The following is a 21,205-nucleotide window of genomic DNA, read 5'->3' on the forward strand; positions in this document are numbered from 1 at the left end:
CTGGGAAAATGTCTTGTGGACAGATGAAACAGAGATATAATTGTTCTGCAGAACTGTTTTCCATCATCACTCTGTATGTTCAATGGTTGTGTTTAATGGTGTTTTATCAGCCTAGAAATATTGTTTGTTGATATTTGTGACTTTGATGAAGAGCAGATCACATTTCATGATCAATATATGCAGAAAACCAAGAAATTGCAAATAGTTCACTGACTTTCTTGCCACTGTACTTGTCAAAGTAAAAAATATTGTATGGCACTGAAAAACGTTTCAGCCAGAATCCACACAAGACACCAGGTGAGTACTGTAGATTATATTCACTTGAATCTTTATTGTTTACATCATTTAACATAGATATTAGATAATCATGTGGTTTAAAATGAGAGAAAATAAATCAGAGGATTAGCTAAGCCTATTGGTAAAACACTGCTCGACCTTGAGAGGAACAACATAGCTGCACACACAGAGTTTTCCATTGGCAGGACACAGAAGCACATATATTCTGGAGTACAGTAGATATAATCCTTCTCAGCTTCCTTTCCCTCCTCCCTGGCATTCCTCTTCTCCTCCTTGATGTCAGCAAGAGACCACTCCAGCAAAGAAACTCTCAGAAACTATTCGACACTGTTAGTAGAGGTGAATTTGTACTCTGAAACAAACAGGTACACTGAGTAAAACCAACTATTTTTTTCTGTGCATTGAGAAATATGCCTACCTATTATCCTAAATATCACTGAAATACATACAGTAGGATGGTAGGGTCACAGTACTCCAGTAAACCCACTGTCTTTACTACTCATACACCATTGAGAAACTTGCATGTAAAGAACAGGACAATATGCATTTTAAAAAGTAAACTTCTGTGACTAGTTTTATAGATTTATACATGTATGTATGTATCTACTAACCATAAATTACTCAAAGAAAATATTTGGCACAATCTTGACAGAGAGAAATACAACTGCAATGAAAAAAAATAACAACCAACAACCAAGTACATGTGATTTTAAAATAATGCAGACAGAGCATCAAATCTAACCATGCACAAAGTAAGGCAACCTACCGCAGAATCTTTTTTTTAGATATAGAAAAAGATACAGTTTATGCACCATGAAGAGTGGACCTATTTCTACAACACCTGTAAAGACTGTCCGCTGCGTTTACACTTAGAAATTTGGGCTCCTGGGCTCCACCTACAGACAAACAGCCAGGTGCAGACTAAAGTCACTCTACTGTACAGCAGACGTCACTGGTAAAGTCACTCATCATCAATAACTTATGTAATGCGATGTATGTTCTTATGCTACAATAAAGCCTTATTGTGGACTTTGACAGGAAAATAGATGTATCAAACTCCAGATCTGAGTATTTTAAACTACTGAGTATGTTTTTTACTTTTTTCCCCTCAACTTTACATTCAATTTTGTTTTGTTCCTTTTTTTTTCTTAAGAAATACTTAAAGATTTATATTACTCTGTGTGTGTGTGTGTGTGTGTGTGTGTGTGTGTGTGTGTGTGTGTGTGTGTGTGTGTGTGTGCGTGTGTGCACATGTCTACATGTGCAGTTGTACGTGTGCAGCTTCTAATGTGTTGGGATGGTTGTGTTTTACAGATCCTTTGTCTTGATGAGGGTAACCAAAGGCTTGTCATCAGGACTGTAGTCTTCATATGCGATGGGAGTGGCGTCATACATGGCAGGCCTGGACTTCTTGCCAAATCTAATAAGAAAGTGTAAACATCAACTAAGCATCAATATTGATCATGAAATTTTCATGATGATCAATGCATTTTTGAAATCATCATATATCATGCATGATGCATGTATGTACTTGGTTATATACACCTCATTACCTTAAAGCTGAGCGTCTGTAAGTTAAATTAACTCAGAATTGTTTGTTTTTATTATCAACTTCTTGCTTGTTAAATGTTATTTAAATTCAACGTCCACAGTTTAGACTCAGACAAATCCCTCCACTGACCTGGCATGGCGGATGGAGGCAATAGCGTTGCTGAACTCGCTGTCAATGCTGCGGCAGTTGTAGAACTCCTGGTAGGCATGGCGTGACGAGCCCTGGTACTCGATGCGACTGATGCGGCAGATGCCCACGATGAGGATGATGAGCATGAGGACGAAGGCCACGCACAGTGCTCCAATGATGATGTAGAGGGAGTGGCGGGGCATGTTGGTCAGGGTGTCGTCGGGGTGTGCTGGCTTCCATTGCAGGTCTGACACACACGCAAACGTACCGTTCTCACATTGTGGCAGTTTAATTAATAGCAAAACATAGTTTCTCTGACAGGTTGACTTACGGATCTCACAGCTGGGGCCCACCCAGCCAGGTGGACAGTGACAGGTGAAGCCATTTGATTGGTCAATGCAGGTGCCTCCATGGTGACAAGGGTTGCTCTCACACTCATTGATGTCAACCTCACACCTCTCCCCTGAGCAGGAATGTAAGATTGGTTTTAGTAGCAATACAGTAACATTGAGCTTCATCATGAGCTATGAGAATGGGCAGCTAGTCTACTGGTTATCAGGCAGATTGTGGGACCAGTGCTCACCCAGGTATCCAGGTGGGCAGGCACAGGAAGCGTTGAGTCCTGCACTCTCACAGCGGCCTCCATTCTGGCACCGCATCTTCAGACATGGATCCTTGTAGATTTCACAGTGTCTCCCTGCACACACACAAACAAACAAACACAGTAATCATGTATTATTTGATCTTGTTGTATGTTTAGTACTGTGAAACTATCACCTAAAAGAAGCACGTGTGTGCTTACTTGCCGCACATACCTTCAAACTGTGGCGTGCAGACACACTCGTAGGCATTGATGAGATCCCTGCAGGTGGCGTAGTTCTGGCAGGGTGCAGACAGACACTCGTTGTACTCCTCCTCGCAGTACAAGCCATGGTAGCCTTAATGGGAAACACAAATACACACTGCTACATGACACACTGCTGCATTACTGGTGCAATCAGAAGATGCTGCAACCATTATTTATCAAGGAGGGGTTTTGCTGAAAGAGCATGCTGACATTTTTAGCTGCAATCAGCAGTTAGAATTATTCATTGTGATTTTCAAGTGGACCTGAATTTTTTAAAGAAATCTGTCATAGATGAGTTAATGTAGGATAATGCCACAACGTCTGTAGTTTAATCTAGTTAGATATGTAGGTTTGTAATGCCAGGAATTCACAAACGAGTCCATTCGTTAACATTATCAATTAATGTGTCACTATCTCTGCACCTGTACTATTAGTGGGATCGGGCACTAGGTCAAATGACATGCAGTGCACTGTCTTTTCCATAGGATGGCAGCTGTAGACAATCATAGCATCTTCTGATTCTCTTAATAACAAATAACACCAAACTCAATAATATTAAATAAAGGTTCTACATGTTATTTAGTAATTTTTAGTTTTGTAATTATACTGTAGCACAGCTAACTAATTCTGTTTAATCTGCACTGCTACAATGTGGTTGCCAGTTATGCAGATAAAGCTTCAGATATGGATGCAAATAAAAAATACATTTAATTTATCCAGAAGTCAGTGTATGTTTATCTGGATGCATTTTAACAGTGTTCAAAAACAAAACTGCCCTCACTGTGAACACTTGTGCCTTCGTATACTCGCTCACACTCCCAACTGAGCCACTGCACGTCCTAGAAATGTTACACCAGCTACAGCTAAAGAACACAAATCACCAGAGGACCACTGTCTCTCGAGTCATTATGTGACCAGTGTGGTGTTTTCATTAGCTCTGTTCTCACTAGTAAATTTCTCAATGGGGCCGCTGCACTGACTGAAGCTTCAACAAACTCTCCCAGAGCCACAGCTAACGTGTGCTTTGGGAAGCAAAGAGGAGGAATTAATGAGGAGCCCGGTTAGATCCTCTAGGGTCCTCTCTGTGAAATGCCAGAGAAATGTCAAGTGCTTTTCCAAGACTGTGTCTGGTTTCTGTGGGCTGGCTGGTGGGCTGGCAGCATCTCATGTGAGCTGGATTACAGGAAGCTGGAGAATGGATCCTTCCACATATCAGCTCCCCAGCAGCTTTCTTTCAGAAAGCCAGCAGGCACTTACACACATCAACACACTTCTGCAAGACAGAGAGGCGCACAAGCGCCTGTATTCGTCCGTTCATTCATACACACACACACACACACACGTTTTAGGCAAAAATCGACCCTTTCTCCGCCTCATCACAGAGTGCCAGTTGGTGTTTGAGGTATGAATGCACATGCTGATGTGTGTGTGTGTGTGTGTCTCTCTCTCTGCTGTAATGTCTGAGATGCTAATTACAGATAACCAATTTCCCCCCTTCCCATCAGACAGGGCCATCTGAATCCACACATTTGATTGGAGGGCAGCATTTGCTCAACCAGCATAGCTAGAGAATGGATTGGCCAGCACATACACACACACACACACACACACACACACACACAGTCAGTGTTACCCTAACCAAAACCCAATTCTAACCCTAAAATCTTAACCTCAGAATTGCTCTTTAAACACCTTTCTCATTGTGAGGACACACACACAAAACGCATGTTGTTCACCATGGGAAACCAGACAACAGAGGATGGGAGGGAAATGAGTTAAAAGGCAGGAAGATAAAGACAAGGAGGGACTAAAGGACAAGCAGAAGAAAAACTGTAGAAGAAATGCAAGAGAAAAACACTAAGGTCAGTCTGTGGTGAAGAAAAGAAGCTTTCTGAATAATTGGAAAGCAATGAATGTCTGCTCTGGGCCAGGAAGTGAGGAAAAGCATTTGAATGAACACAAAGAGTATGAAGAATGGAAGGATTAAAAAGCAATAACTTCTTGTTAGTAGAAATATTTAGAAAACTGTTTTGTAGCTTTGTAATAAAGAAAAAATCAGTGTTTAACCATCTTTCCAATTCTTAATGAGTAAATGAAAGAACAGCTGTGCAGCAGTTTTTCTGTATAAACCGAACTATCAAGATAAAACAGTAGCATAAGCCACAGAAAAACAACTCGATTCTGAATAATTACCTAGTTCAAGTCATACTGCTGATGCAGGAGAGATCAAATAAGAGATCAACACAGTGATATCTTTGACTGACAGGTGGTGTAAACACAGAGCTGGAAGGCTGGAGCGTCAAATTATGTTTGAGAGACAAAGTCATCTGTCTCTCCATCCCTGCAAGGTAATTGCAAGACAATGGATACTGATAAATCGTTTTTTCTACTGAATTGATTTTGTCACAGTGGCATTTGCACCAGTGCCACAATCGCAATCGTCTAAAAATAACCATCACTCAGTCATGTGATGTTTACTGCTACTCACCTGTTGCAGATTTTAGCAGGCTGAGAGGGGCAATGTGAAAATTCAGAAAAGAACGAGCATGGATGGATTTCTGAATGAGTGTAGCAACAACAGACAAGGGATCAGCAGGTCCTAAAGAAATTATGTGATTCTGTTTTTGTTTGTTTTGAGTCTGATTCATTAATTTTCACCTTTCAAACACAAACACTGAGATACACAGAAGGTTTATTTACTCAACTATTCCCAAATCTGTGAGAGTCAGCTGTGATTACCTCTCATTTTCAAAGAGAACAGAATACTTTATATCTATTTACAACCACAGGCTTGTTAAAATTAAAACGATCTCTTCAGTCTACATCAGTCATTGAGATGTGTGACACTGAAGTTTACCTGGGACACACAGACACCTGTAGCTGTTTCCCACACTGCGGCACACACCGTGGGCGCAGGGGTTCAGAGCACAGAAATCCACCAGCTGGGCACAAGTAGGACCGGTGAAGCCTGCTGTGCAGCTACAGCCAAACCCCAGGGGCCCGGGGCCCTGCGCATAGCACGTCCCATTATTGTGACAGGGACTGGACGCACACGGGTCCACCTTCTGCTCACATGTTGCACCCTGGTAGCCTGTGAGAGGGTCAGTGAGGAGACAAGAGTTGGAAATGTCAGGACAGTGAGGTATAAAGAAAGAAAATGATGGGAAACTAATACTGTACAAAATTGTTTCTGCACCTAGAAGAAAGAACAAGAAGAAAGCTGAAGTTCTGGAAAGATGAACACACTATCAGGAAACCTGACATTACTGAATTAACTATTTCTCAAAATCTAATACATTACAGTGTCCTCATCTACTCCTTGACAACATGGAACTTTTAACACCAATTTTAATTACAAGTAAGGATTACCAACTTTGAAGACAAGAGGTAAATAAAAGTCTTCCAAAGTTTGGACATTCAAACAAATCTACTGACAACTAGCAGCGGGCAGAGTGGCACAGTAGGAGCTGTGTTTAAGCCGATCTGTTAAAGCAGTACGATACCTTATCCACTGCAGCATGAAATGATCCCCACTCTTCAGAGCACTACAACCAAAATACTACAAAGTACACTACAAAGTTTTGTGGGCTTATTTGCACACATACAGTAGCAAGAAAAAGTATGTGAATCCCCGGACTGTATTAATTGATCATAAAATGTGATCTGATCTTCATCTAAGAGTATTAACAAATATAATGTGCAAACAATTATAACAAACACGTTTGCGAAAGAGCACATTGACACTCCACAGCAGTATTGGCAAAAGGTTTGGTGGACTGACAGAACTGTATTGAACTATTTGGAGAGAATACACAGCACTACATCTGGTGTAAAAAGACCACCGCATATCATCATAAAAACATCACCCAGTTGTAAAGTATGGTGGAGGAAACATCATGATATGGGCCGGCGCTGCATCAGAGTCTGGCCAGCTTGCAGTGATTGGGGGGAAGATTAATTACCAAGTGTATCAAAAATTCTTCAGGATAATGTGAGAATGTCTGTACGACAGGTGAAACTCTGTAGAATTTGGGTGATGCAACAGGACAATGAACAAAAACACCAGAGCGTGTCCACATCCCAAATAGAGATGCTATGGAACGACTTGAAGAGAGCGTCCAAAGAATATGACAGAGCTAAAGCGGTTCTGGAGGATGAATGGGCTAAAATTCGTCCTGAACGATGTGCAGGTCTGATCCACAGCTACAAGAAGAGCCTGACTGAGGTTGTTGCTGCCAAGGGTGGGTTCACATACTTTTACTACCAGCACTATGAAGTTTTTACGCTTATTCTCAATAAAGACATGATTGATCAGATTTTTTGTGTGTGTTGTTATTTTTAGGCACGTTATATTTGTTCTTTTTCTTGTCACTGCACATGCATCTTAGGCCAATATATCAGCCTCTTTTCCAAAATGTCAAACTACTTCTTACAGTGGGCCTCATGGCTGCTTAGTTCTCTAGATACAGAGGTTGGGAGATTAACACAGACAATCAAAGATAATACATAGTTTCACTCTGTCATCATCCACCTCCCAAAATCACCACCTAGAGCAAGTTTTATCTTCTTTCTTTTATCCCGTCCTCTTTGTTGAGAGAACTAACCGACTGCTGTGTTACACCGGTATCTCTGGCACAGGGTGGATCTGTTTCTGTCATGCTTTGTTTTCAACAATGCCCCTCCATGTTTGTGTGCCGACCCGTGTGCTACATATTCCTTTGTGGGTGACTGGTTGTGTGTTGAAGCCGCTGATTTCTTCTTCACGTCTTCTGATAAGCTTCTGAGGCCCTGCTACTTTCACCTATCCTCATCCTCCTCTAAAAATAACTCCTTTTCTTCAGTCCTGCTCCTCCTCTGTCTTCACCTCCCAGGAGAACTGCCACTGTGCAGCGGAGCGGCTGAAAGACTTTTGCTGCATACGTGCGCAGGCCTTGCTGTGATGTAGTGTGTGTGTGGGTCCTCGTATTTAAAGCAGCAGCATAGTAAATCCCTGTGCTGACTACAGTGGCGTACACACTCCATTGAGCTAATGAAGAGATCTCTCTGAAGCGTCCATTGATCTGCAAGCCTTTACTGAGAAGGCGTTCATCATTCAGCTGCAGAAAGACAGGTGTAATGTGCAGAAGTCAGGGAAACATCCCCGTCAGCTTCTTCACTTCGCTCATCTCGTCACTTCTTTTCTCTTGTATGCTGCAGAGCACCTTCACACTGTATCTTGAACTCAGTTTCTCTGCTTGTTTTTCTCTATTTACCGTCCATATGTACAGTATATAATTGTAAATATGCACAAACATGTACCCAGTGTGACATGAGACCTGGCTGACACACAGGAGTATTTTCATTCCTGCTCCTGGCATTCAAAGCGCAAACATTAACAAGAATTAGCAGTTTAATTTTAGCTGGCTCACTCACTCCCCCGCCCGCCCTGCTACTTCTGACTGGAGGCAGTCGCACTTTGTCTTGTGTCAGTGTGCATAAGTGTGTGCATGTGTGAAAGAGAGAGCGAGAGAGAGTAAATATGTGTGAGTGAAACAAACTTAATATCAGTGCGGTAGTCACTCTCTCTCTCTGCTGTGGAATCAAAGTGCAAATCTTCTTGTCTACATTCATGTAATTCACATATGTAATTCATATATTAATGCAGCTTTCACTTCATCAGCACTTCAACATGGACTTTCAGGGTAAATAAGTAAATTTAAGTACAAGTCATAGTAAATTGATCCCATAAACATGACCACAAACTGAAGAAAGACTGCACTCTTATGACTTTACAGTAAGTCTCAAACTCCATCACCTTCACCTTTCATAACTACGGGGTGAAAACCAATAACGACCCAACGTCTACAGAGACTCCAAAAACCACATTAGTCACATTTTTTTCTCGAGATGTGCTGGTGACAGGAAAACAAACAGGAGTAACAAATGTCTCTGATGACATCTGCTGCAGTTGTCATGTCGTCCATCATTTTATCTATTGCTTGTGTCGGTGCAGATCCTAGCCAAGCAGCACTAAGCAGCAAGTGGAGATATGGATCTGCAGACCGTATGTGTCTGTGTATATCTGTACATGCAAGTTTGGGTATTTGAGTGTGGTTACATTTCTTTACCAATGGGGGACACTGCTGTACTTATGGAGTCTTTTTTTATCTGGTTTAAAGTATTTATATTCCTTTCCTAAACATATAAACAGTAACTGATAATGATCTTTGACCAGGAAATGACACTGAGCTCAACCTAACCTGCTGTGGAGAGGATGGTATATGTTGGTGCAGTGTGTGCTCTCCTCAGTTATTGACTGTTCAACTTAGGACAGAAAAATTGGGTTTATTTGCTCATGTTATGTTGAATATTAATTTTTCAGCAGTCATTTTGAAGGATTTTATAATACTGTTTGCAGCTACCTGTAAATAAACACAATATTTGTGCCAAAGTATTAGTTCTCCTAGACACAAAATTAAACAACAACACAGTGAAATGCTTAAAGGCGCTCTCAGGGAGAAAATCTGCACAGACTAATTAAAAGGTGCTGGCACAGGTCTCAGGTCTCACTGCTGTTTCTCTCTCTTGTGAAAATAAATACACAAGCAGTGGATTATAAATTCCTTTCCTTGTTGGAGACTTTGTTTCCTTGCCGCAGATTAACAAAACAGTCAGTGCGAGTGAGGCCGGGTCGAAGATGAACTGACCGCTGGGAGCTGTACCTCGAACAGTGAAACAACCTTCTTGTCAGCTTTTACATCCACCTGCTACTTTATCTTCCATTGTTGCCTAACGTTGTCCCTGTATTTTGTGTGTGTGTACATAAGCAGTTGGTATACAGTCCCCATTGTAGGTACACAGTGTAAATTAATCAGAAACCAATAGGCTCTGTTTAAGAAATGCTGTTTTGGCAGAAGTTTTTGCAGTCACAGATTTCCCCAGAGAGGCTGCTGCAGGTCACTGAGGCCATGAGGACTAATTAGAAAAGAGGAGGAAGGTTTAAATTAAGCATCTCAGTGGCACAGATACTGAGAGAGTGGATAATAACTAGAATCAGACAGCTGAGAAATTGCAGGATCCTCTTTTTTAACCAACATAAGCTGCTGCTTTTATTTCTCTTCCCTGTACAAGGACATTTGTTTTATATTTTAAAACTGATAATGGAAAGAACGCACGCTCACCACATGCTGCTATTCCTGTCTGCTTTACTCATTCTTTCTGGCTCGCTTACAGCAAACACACATAATCAAACACAGAGATTGGCTCCTGTGTGCTGGGATTGGGTTCCTACCTTCAGAACAGTAGCACCTGGGTCCAGCTAGGCTGCTGAAGCAGGTAGCACCGTTCTTACAGGGCTGAGAGAGGCAGTGGTCGACTAGCAACTGGCAGCGTTCCCCTTCATATCCTGCAAATCATACACCAATAGCATTAGACTACATTTTTTACATTGCATTTGGTTAAATGCTGCTAAAAGTGATCACAAATATGACCAGCATCCACCAGTTTTGTGTAATGTTATAGTCATATGTTATGGTTTCAAATATTTTGACCATATTTTAGGTGGTGAAGGACCATGATAGTAGACAACATGATCCTAATAGAGAAAAACAGCAACTTATCTGAGCCACCTAGTTAAACTAAATATGACAGTGGTGTTTGTTTGTTGTCTTCTCATGAGCTGCTCATGCAGAGCTTGTCAGCACCATTCCCAGAAAGTGACAGGTAATCAGTGGTTAGCTCTGACATTTACCTTCCTAACCAGAGGCCCTCGCTTCAAGTCTTAAAATAAACGTGACGAGATCAGAGGTTCAGTACAAGCTGTGTTCTTGTGTTCTTATTAAGACAGATTCTCAAACAGCACCAATCTACTCTGGGACTCTTCTTGAAGACTCATTCACACGTGAAACTGCAGATCACACACAGAGCTGCAATAAACGCATTCGAGCCCCTGAGTGAGAACATGTAATATGGCATGACACACGAACCTGAGGGGCAGCTACATGTGAAGTTACGCCCTTCATCCCCCTGTCTAACGTCGGTGCAGGTGCCGTTGTTGCGACAAGGTCTGTGGTGGCAGGCGTCAAATTCCTCACAGAAGATCCCCGTGTAGCCGTCCTCACACTCGCAGAAGAAAGTGCTCTGCAAAGCACAAACACAAATTTCACACGTCAAATCAATGAGCCCTAAAGGTGAGACAAATTAAAGACAGAGCTGAAACCTGCGAAATGAAGATGCAGACTGTAAAATAATTCGACAGGCAGCAGTGACACACTTTGATTTGCTCAAATACCGATGGGAATTATAATAAGAAACTGAGCTAAAAGAGAGAAACTATGGAAATGTCTCTGCAACACCTTCCTCTCTACACGTCTGTTAATTCTTTAGCACAGGGAGAGTCACTGCAGCTGCACATCTTTTAGTTCAATGCGTGGATGACTTTGAGATCAACAGGTCTCAAGTATTTCTCTGCCTTTGTGTCCTAATATAAAAATCTAATATCACCTGCTTATTTTCAAGCAGATCCACGTACATTTTCAGCTCCCTATAATTTATATACAATAGCATGTGATCATGCTGAACTGTAATTTGTGGCATTTCGTTTTTTTGCCCTGCACGGTTCAGGCTTTCGTTGTCTGTTATTAAGTGATTTTCTGCTAAAAGTCTGGGAATTATGATTAAAAGTCACAAAGTGCAAACATGCAGCTGCAGTGAAATTGCTGAATTATGTAAACATGGAAACTTTGCGTGATTATTTTGAAGCTGCTCTGTGATTGCTGAAACCATGCTCATAGTAACAACAAGAAACAAGCCTGAATGAATTTTATTAATACTCACTGCAAATATCTGGATGCTTCACTTTCTACTTTGACACAATTCATTGCCTCAGTACCAATTTTTTGTTTAAGGAATAAAACAAGTACAAAACGACACCATGGGTTTTTACCTTTGTGTCCTTCAGCTTTATTTATACCGAAGCTCAAACGTTATTTTGACATGGAAACTGTTGATGGTTGGTGTTTGTGTCCTTCATTGCTCACCTCAGAGGGCTGTGTAATACATTTGCCTTTTCCAGAGCACTGAGGGTCACTGAAGCTGCTGCCGGGCTCCACACAGCTGCTGGCTTTCACTGTCAGGTTGAGACGCACGGTGACCTCTGGAGCTGTGGGGGTCCCTACGCGCAGCACACCTGCCACAGAAGAGCTGAAGTCTTATAAACTATTCATGTAACATTTGTTGTACACTGCATAAGAGAATATCCAGTGTCCTTGGAGATACATTTCTACTTAATGCTAAAGATGTTTACGTAGAATAATAAGCAGATGGCCCTTGTGTTGCCAGTGTGGGTCTGTCTTTCGGGTGTTTGGTCCTCTACTTGGAATTATCCTATAGATATTCTAGTCCTCCAGACTAAAATATTGTGGACTTGTGGTTTTGAATGAAAACAAAATACTTAAGTACCATGTGTAAATGATTTGTTTCATACCAACTAATGTGTGCATCTTATAAATGCCACACAGTCAATTGATCATACTGTATCATGTATTAAAACAAGCAACTAATGACTATAAATCACAATGTAGGGGAGTAAAAGTACAATATCTGTGTCTGTAGTGAAGTCAAAGTTTAAAGTGAGTAGCAGAAAATGGAAATATTCAAGTACTTCAGCAGAATTCATTTAAAGTAAGTAAGTAAATGTACTTAGTCGGTAAATGACCTGCACTCATAAAGCGCTTTTCTACCTAACTGGCACTCAAAGCACTTTTACACTGCTTCACCCATTCACACACACACATACACTCACACACCCATGGCAGAACTGCCAGGCAGCTGACCTAAATCACTGGGGGCAACTTGGGGTTCAGTATCTTGTCCAAGGACACTTCAACATGAAACCACTAATCCCATGATTGGTAGACGATTGGAAACCTGAGTCTTACCGGCCGTCATAATAAGGGGGACCATTAAGGACAGCCGACGTTCCCATTGACCATTGCTTCTGCATAATTCAGCAACACTTATTTACAGTAGCTTTTGTGGTCCTGTCTTCTATCGGTAGATTTTAAATGATTCTCTAAAAGCCCACACTGCTGCCAACAGGACAATAAACTCTCACATGCAGTAGCTGAAAAGTGTTAACAAAAGAGCTGGGACCAAAAATAGCCTTGTAGTGAATATTTTTTGTAAAAGCCTGATCCAAGCCAGTGAAGTTCAAGTCCACCGGTGACGCAGCAGCAATGATGTAAGCGCCTCAGCCAATGAGAGGGCTGCTAAAACTGCACGTTTTTTTCTCTGACCTCCGACCAAACGATCATCAGCCCAATGACACAAATGTTGGACCAGCAGAGTCACCTCTCCTTCACATCCTGAACGCACATCACCGGTGTTGAGACACAGCGACGCGTGAAGAAGAAATGCAATGTCACTGCACTGCTCCTCCCTGCCTGGCGATGATTTGCATAACTTTTCTTTGCACCCATGTGTGTTCACAAGGTCACACTCCTTCAGGCCTATTTACCACACACTCGAAATCAAATGTAAATGCAAGTTTTTGTTGGTGAACATGAAAACGTATGTACTCTACACCCTGACTGCGTGTTTCTCTATCTTGTGGTTTGACCTTCATTCTCGCCCTCCGTCTGCATCCTCTGTCCTCTTCTCTAATCTTTTCTGTCTTGCCTTTTTCTATTTCCTGTCTCTCTTCCTCCTTACTGACTCATCCTCTCTCCCATCATTACCCTGTCCCCTCTAGAGATTTAACTCTCCAGGGTCATCTCCTCTCTCTCTCTCTCTCTCTCTCTCTTTCTCTCCCTCTCTCTCCCTCTCTCTCTCTCTCTCTCTCAGGTGAGGCGCAGGCTGTGTTACCACAGCAGACATATCAAGGTCAGCAGACAGCCATCATAGTGAAACAGCATCAGGTACGTGGAGCACACACAGAGGTCAGACAGCCCTCCAGTCAAAGAGTGAGACTCCAATTATCCCCCCTCCAGCAGCCACTTCCTCTCACAGTACCATTTTTGGCACACACTCTTTCACAAAACCTGCGTGTGTGAAGCTCAGAATCAAAATACAGATGGAATATTAACATAAATATCTGTTTTTTTACTATGCAAATACACAGTTCTGACTCATATATGCAAATGTTATGCGATTCTCTCCAATGACAGGTCAGGAACAAACGCTGCAAATACCATTTATTTAAATTCATTAATCCTCTGATGTTTTTGACTCCGTGGTAAATGACCTATTTGGAGGTGTTTCAGATTGTGTCCTATTCAGCTTCTCTGCGGTTGTTGAATAAAATATCATACAAATAAAAGTTTTATCAAAATGTTGTCCTCTCTGTAGATTTAATCATATTTTAGTAGAATAGACGTGATTGATTTAATAAAACAGATCAGCCAACTATTATTCCATATTTTAGTTTTTATTATTTCACTTATATTGACTTATACTGCTCAATATTCTGCTCAAGGTTGTTTCTTTGAATACAGATCAATCATAAGCAGCTCATAACCTCCGCTAGTTCTTCTTTATGTTGCTTACTTCTTTAAAGAATGATGACTGACATAAAAAATATGTCATATGCCATAAAAATATTTGCAAATCAGAAGCATCTTACTGAGGAAGTAGTTCTGTCCCAGGGGCAGTGAATGGTCTGGCACTACAAGTCCATCAGGGGCCTGCAGGAACCACATCATGGTGCCGTTCAAAATGGAGGAACGAAGGAAACCATCTTCGTTCACACGCCACAGCACTGGAGCTCCACTGGCATTCACCACCACCCTGGTTGGAGGGAGGAGGCAAAGCAAAGAGAGGAGTCAAGAAGAAAGAGAATCAGATTATGTTCATGTACAGTTGGGCTCAGTTTATACTGATTACTATGTATTTTTAATTCTACGCTGTTTTTCAGCTGCTGATTTACAGGTTTGCAGTGTTCACAGTGTAAATGATGGATGGTAGCAGACTCTGGCAAGAAGTGTACTGAATAGAAACATAACCCACGCGCAGCACCCTCATTATTTAGTAGATCCGGTGATTCATCTTGCCCAATGTTTTATACAACGTTTAAATGTCAACAAAATAAGCTTGAAAGATAAGATAAAAGAATGACTCCTCTGCGGTGAACTTGTCTAATTCATAAGCTTAATAAGTCATTATCCTTCATTCTCCACACAGGGTCATCTGTGGGAGCTCAGCAGCCATAACGCTGACTGATGGCTTTCAGACTGTTGGCCACTTTGTCCCATGCTTGAACCCAGGACTGATGATCGAGAACAGTTTGCTTGTTCGTTACTCCAACTCGGCATCATGGTCAGGTCTGGTGATTAAAGGCCACCAGGGGTCTGACTCAGAGGGAGTAATGCTGCTTTTTGTAGAAAAACTGATCCTGGTGAACGGAGAGCCATAAATCATCAAGTCACAGACAATTTGAAAGAAAAGTGAAAACCAACATGGACCAGCAGAGAAACTGACAAAGAAGCAGGTTCACTGGACGATGTTGATGAGATTTAAGAGCATCAAAGCTAATTTGTCACCCCCCCGGGAGAACTACAGATGCCCTGGGCCATGAGGTTAAATCCTCTATCTGGACGTCTGCCGCGGTTGAGAATCAAGCTGCCACGCTGAGGATTTTGACAAAGCTCATAACTGCATCTGTAAACATCTGAGCAGAGCAGCCAGACTCTTGCTGGGCAGAATGAGAAGAGCGATGCCAGAGACGCTGAGCTCCGACAGCTGCCAGCCTGCTGAGGAGACAGCAAACATCGGAGCAGAGCGGAGTTGGCACACTGCAGGAAGCAAGCAGCACAGAGTGAAACGTGTCAACCAGGTGCTGTAGTGGAGCTCCTCACTAGCTAATAGCTTCTAAGCACCTCTCTGACTTTACACCGACACCCGAAATAATTATATCCTTATATCAACAAAAACAAATTTTAAAAACCACTGCTTATCCTCTCAACTCGTGCCTTTATGCATTTGCTTTAAAGGCTGCTTCTGTAACTAACAAGGACAATAATTATTATTATTACCGCTACAGTACTTTTCATACAAAGAGCTGCAGCTGAATCTACTTAACAGAGCAAACAAAGATTAAAAAGAGCAGAAACTTGTGGGAACACTTCAGAATCAGATGCTTCAGCTCACATCACACGAGTAACAACAGCGAGAGGTAAAAGGGCAAACTCTGACACGGCTCCTTACACGAGCCAGCTTCAGACGTTCAGACCAGGCCTGCTGAAGACTCATTTTAGGTCGTGTTCATGAGTGAGGCCAAGTCGGAGTGTCACAGGTGGATCAGCGTGACGGCTGTCCCAAAATTTTGTGGCGAAGTGGGAGTTGAGCCTGAAGGTGAAGCAATGAGTGTAGACCAAAATAACATGGTGGACAGGCTACTCACTGCTGAAATTAGTTTTCCTTTGCAAAGTGTCTGAACCCAGCCGCAGGGGCAACATGAGGAGCTCAGATATCTGGGGAACTACTGCTACTTCAAGTTGAAGTTGAGCCACTTCGTATGTGCTATATTAAAGGATAGTTATAAAAAAAAAAAAAAAAAAGGTGGCCTATATTTAATGGAAAGGGGAAAAGTTGCTTTAATTTAATTCTGTTGGCATTTTCATCACTTATAATGCAAACAGTGGCCAGTTATCTATTACCGAGTAAATTAATTACTATTTCAAGTCAGTTGCTATCATTGGCCAAATTTTTGAATAAGTTAATATTCTCACCACTGACACTCACTGTTAGTGTTGTTGATATCGTTATATAAAACGTTTGAGTTTGTGCAGCAGTATCTTAACCACTCTCCCTCTCACTCTCTCCAGCCTCTTTGGGACACAAGAGCTGTAAATCAATGCCACTTTTGGATCGCTGCCTCATCTCCAAGTGGTCCGTGTGTGTTGAAACAGTAAGAAAACAAAGAAGCAGCGGTTGATTAACTCGCAGCTCGTGGCTCCAAGTCTTGATTGTGATTGGAAACCCGAGTCGTGCCAGCCATGATAATGAGGGGCAACATTAAGGACGGCCAATGTTTCCATTGACCGTTGCTTCTGCATAATTCATTAACACTTATTTACAGGCGCATTTGTGGTCCTGTTTGTGAGCAAACATGCTCTGAAAGAGAATACACCTGAAGTGGTATAATACACTGTTTTATGACACAGCGCCAGAGGAAGGTCATTAGCTACAAAAGCTCCTATCTGCTCGATGTTGCCAACAAAAATTGCTGCATGGTAAAATGCAAAGCAGGTTCTAATGGAAGTTTTTTTTTTCTTATGTAGATAATGTAGATAAGTTGTGTTAATTAATGAGTTTTCAGATGGTTTTCTGGGTGTATGTGTCCTCACTTGATACCAAGATGAAAATCCCAGTTATCACTGACTTTTAATGTGATAACATTGATTTTCATCATTGCTGAGGCAACGCTGTGTTCATGTCAGATTGTTCAGACCATAACTGTGACAGAAAAAACATTCACAGCAACCTCTTACGTCACTAGCAGCTGTTCAGTCTTAACAACCGGTTGCACTATGGCAAATATAAAAAAATTAAATTAAATATTTTACACGGTCACAAGGAAAATGGTAAAAACGAGGCAAATAGTTTGTGGCAACATTAGAGGAGTTAATCAAAGTACCACAAGATTACTGTGGCAGCTCACTGACTTTTGCCTACTGGGTCAGTGGTGAAAATATAATATAAATATAAAGTTGTCATATGTAGTTAACTGTACAATGTTTATAACTTTATAGATATCATTTTACATCTAGAGGCAGCAGGATAAGCAAAGACAGTGGGAGAAACCAGGATATGTGAAGACGCACAGCTACATTTTGCACCAGGGTCCTATAGAAGGTTAATCTAGCACTGCTTTAATGGGATTTCAGTCGGTCATATAAGGCTCTTGAGGATGCTCTTACTTTACAGCCGTCTCTTCAGGCACCTCCAGAGAAAGAGTCAGAGTTCCTGATGTCAGCTCGCACAGCTCAGGACTCACACAGTGCAGACCCTCAGTCACCTGAAACACACAACACGTGACTTCCTGCTACGTCGTAAAGGTAAACCCACAGGAACCTAAATTTTTATGTAGAAGTTATCTCACTCTGTCCGCCTCCCACGGCACCACCAGCAGCCTCTGCCCAGATTTGGGTTGCCATGGCTGCAGGGTGGGAGGAGCCGGCGTTGTTGTAGAGAGGACGGTGGTTGGCTGTGGGGGCTGAGTGGCAGCAACGGTGGTGGAGGCGACAGGGGTAGCTAGTTCAGGTGCAGCGGGGGTGGCGGGGTCCCAGTCGGCGGCCGGCAGGTCCAGTAGGATTTGATCACACCTCTCCCCCTCGTAGCCCTCGGTGCACTCACAGGTGTAGGCCGGCTCCCCCTCCTCCCCACCATCACTCCGGCTGCAGTTTCCATGGAGACAAGGGCTGCTGGCACATGGGTCTGTGAAAAACTGAAATAATAGAGGAAATAAATAAAAAGAGGAAGAGTTAGTGAAGCTGACAGAACAAAAACATTGTGATTTGTGTTTTTCACAGATCATCCTGCCTACACTGATGTCCCCTTCACTGTCTGAGCACCTTTTTCTGTTACTTCTTGTCCACTGAGAATAGATCCAGCTTCGTTTTATGTGGGCCTTAAAACACTGTGAAGAACAAGAAATTTTATAGGTAGTCTCTCTCTCTCTCTCTCTTGAGCTACTCAGCTCCTTCTTTTATTGCTGTCTGACTCAGCTGCCGTTTTTACACCTTCAGCACTGTTCTCTTCTTTTATTAAATTTCGGGACCGTGTTCACAATAAATTGTTGCAGTTACATTTCACTCTGTATCACTCTCAGAAATTCACACACTACAGTATGAATGTGGGCATCGCTGCAAACACACACCTGCATTTTGTCCCCAAACAAGGTTCCTCCATCATGCAGCAATGAGGAAAATGCACCCTGACAGCTTCCTTCGTACTTGTTTCCCTTATCAATAATTGATCATATTTGGAGGAACCTATTCTTGAATGAATGCTGAAGGTGAAAGAGGACAAAACCAGGCTTGTGAAGCTTTATGCCTGACACCATGTTGCCTTCTGCGTTGCTTTCAAAGCCTTCTTAGGCTTAAGAACGTCCATAATCCTCCTGCCTATTATTTTCTGGTAAATTCACTGAAACAAACTCAGGTATCTGCACCTCCAGCTGTCCGGTTTAAATGTGCCTAGATAACAGTTTTAATACAACTAGGAGAGAAACAAAAACCCACGCTGGAGAGAGAGTGAACACAGGGATGGTAGTGATGCTCAACCAAATCCCTCCGTGCATATAGATGTGCCTTTGAGCATGTGTATATAGGCGTGTGTGTGAGAGAGAGAGGGAGAAGCAGAGCATCAGTGTCAATAACAGTCTGCTCTCTCCACGGCTGAGTCACAGCTCATTAGTGCTAATCTCTCACAGGTTTTTACTCGCGATGCCTCTATCAAACTTTGTCTCTCTGCTCTGAAGCACAACAGCCCCAACAGTCCCAGCAGGACACTCTACAGTCCTTACACAGCCTGCTGCTCCTATCTCCACTCAAACGGCACCGGGGATTGAGTTTATCAACCTTTAGAGAACAGCAATGCAGGTTTGTCTGGGTCAGAGGAAGCATTTGAGTCCAGCTTATGACCTTTTTCATCTGTCACTCCTGATTTCTCTTCCAGCCTGATAGCTTCCATCCTGGCCACACAGTTTTTGGTCTAACAAAGCACAAAAAGAGACACAACAAGTCTTTAACATGAACTCAGAAGGACTTAAAATCTGATCTTTAGTTATCTGGGAAATAACAATCAGCTAATGATATTTATAATGTTGTGCTGGGTTTCTACACTCCCACTTTTGTATTCTATCGATTAAACACACTGAGAGGATACAAAACAATCCAGTACAACAGCTCTGGCAGAGATTCTATCTTAACAAAGGTGTTAATTCTCTGTAAGCTATGAACTAAACTTCAGGCTATGTTTATGATTTACTGTTGGACGTTATACTAGACTACATTATATTAAAACAATTTTCGAATATTCTCGAAAGAAACTTTCTGAATGTACTGCAGTCCAGCTTAACACAAACCATAACCTGAAAAACAAACTTCACAACTAATATAATAACAGTGTTAATCAAAACTAGACATTATTATCAAAATTTTATTGCAGCACTTTTGTGTTATTACATTAGTATCAGTGGCAAGAAAAAGTATGTGAACCAATGTCCATCTAAGTCACGTTACAATAGGCCATCAATCTGCAAATGGAGACACTATGGGACTGTGGCTACTCTACCAAGAAGTGGGCAGCCAGTCAAAATGACTCCAAGAGCAAACAGCAAACATTCATTAATGAGGTAAAGAAACAACCCCCAATCCTCGTTGGAACTGGCTAACATCTGTGTTCATGAGTCTACAGTAGGTAAAACATTAGCAGGATGTCTATAGCAGGACACCACGAAGGAAGCTGCTGCTTACTAAAAAGAACATTGCTGCACGCCTGAAGTTTGCCAAAGAGCACATTGACACTGCACAGCAGTATTGGCAAAATGTTTTGAGGACTGATGAAACTATATTGAACTAAAAAAGACATCATACCAATTGTAAAGTATGGTGGAGGAAATATCAGGATTTGGGCCCGCTTTGCTGCATCAGGGCCTGGCCAGCTTGCAGTGATTGGGGGGAAGATGAATTCCCAAGTGTATCAAAAATTCTTCAGGATAATGTGAGAAAGTCTGTACATGAGCTGAAACTCCGAAGAAATTGGCTGATGCAACAGAACAATGAACGAAAACACCAAAGCAAGTCCACAACAGAATGACTTAAAAAAAACAAAATCCACCTTTTGGAGTGGCCAAGTCAGAGCCCAGACCTCAACCCAAAAGAGATGCTATGGAACGACTTGAACAGAGCCACACATGAGACGTCCAAAGAACATGAGCTAACAACAAGCTAAAGCAGTTCTTCAGGAAGAATGGGTTGAAATTCCTTCTGAACAATGTGCAGCTCTGATTCACAGTCTTCACATACTTTTTTTAACTAGCACTATATGTCAGAAAAACAGAAAACCACGGTTCACATACTTTTTCTTGCCACTACAATTTGAAATATTGGTAAAATTCAAATAATTGTGTCAGAAAAGTCAGTAATTGTGTTTATAAGCTTCATCAAACATTTAGCCTCAGCACCCCACTGGGAAATGTTTGCTTCTTTTCTGTTTTATAGCACAGTTTTGGAACATGTCACCTTGGGCCCTAAGAAAATTATGATGACCTTATTTTTCAGAAATATAATCAATCCAATAAAACATGTTGTCATATGAATTGATTGCTACAATAATTACATTTTGATGGAGTTTATATAGTATCAGATTTGGATTATTTATTCATTCAAAGCGAGTTAACG

General features: G+C 41.8%; 1 protein-coding gene across 1 annotated transcript in view; it reads right to left on the reverse strand.

Annotated features, from left to right (window-relative positions):
- Window positions 1-1,445: 1,445 nt before the first annotated feature.
- The window catches only part of dner (delta/notch-like EGF repeat containing), a 41,277-nt gene continuing 21,517 nt past the window's right edge, over window positions 1,446-21,205 (reverse strand). Inside the window, exons 2-13 of the mRNA XM_026366329.1 lie at window positions 17,902-18,246; window positions 17,720-17,817; window positions 14,425-14,588; window positions 11,843-11,991; window positions 10,790-10,943; window positions 10,096-10,209; window positions 5,683-5,916; window positions 2,794-2,916; window positions 2,562-2,675; window positions 2,310-2,441; window positions 1,979-2,225; window positions 1,446-1,717 (exon numbers count right to left, since the gene is read on the reverse strand). Of these exons, the coding sequence (XP_026222114.1) occupies window positions 1,606-1,717; window positions 1,979-2,225; window positions 2,310-2,441; window positions 2,562-2,675; window positions 2,794-2,916; window positions 5,683-5,916; window positions 10,096-10,209; window positions 10,790-10,943; window positions 11,843-11,991; window positions 14,425-14,588; window positions 17,720-17,817; window positions 17,902-18,246 (1,986 nt within the window). The 3' untranslated portion in view covers window positions 1,446-1,605. The remainder of the gene's footprint in view (window positions 1,718-1,978; window positions 2,226-2,309; window positions 2,442-2,561; window positions 2,676-2,793; window positions 2,917-5,682; window positions 5,917-10,095; window positions 10,210-10,789; window positions 10,944-11,842; window positions 11,992-14,424; window positions 14,589-17,719; window positions 17,818-17,901; window positions 18,247-21,205) is intronic.

The sequence above is a fragment of the Anabas testudineus genome, chromosome 13 (genome assembly GCF_900324465.2).
Source record: "Anabas testudineus chromosome 13, fAnaTes1.2, whole genome shotgun sequence".
NCBI classification, from domain to species: Eukaryota; Metazoa; Chordata; class Actinopteri; order Anabantiformes; family Anabantidae; genus Anabas; species Anabas testudineus.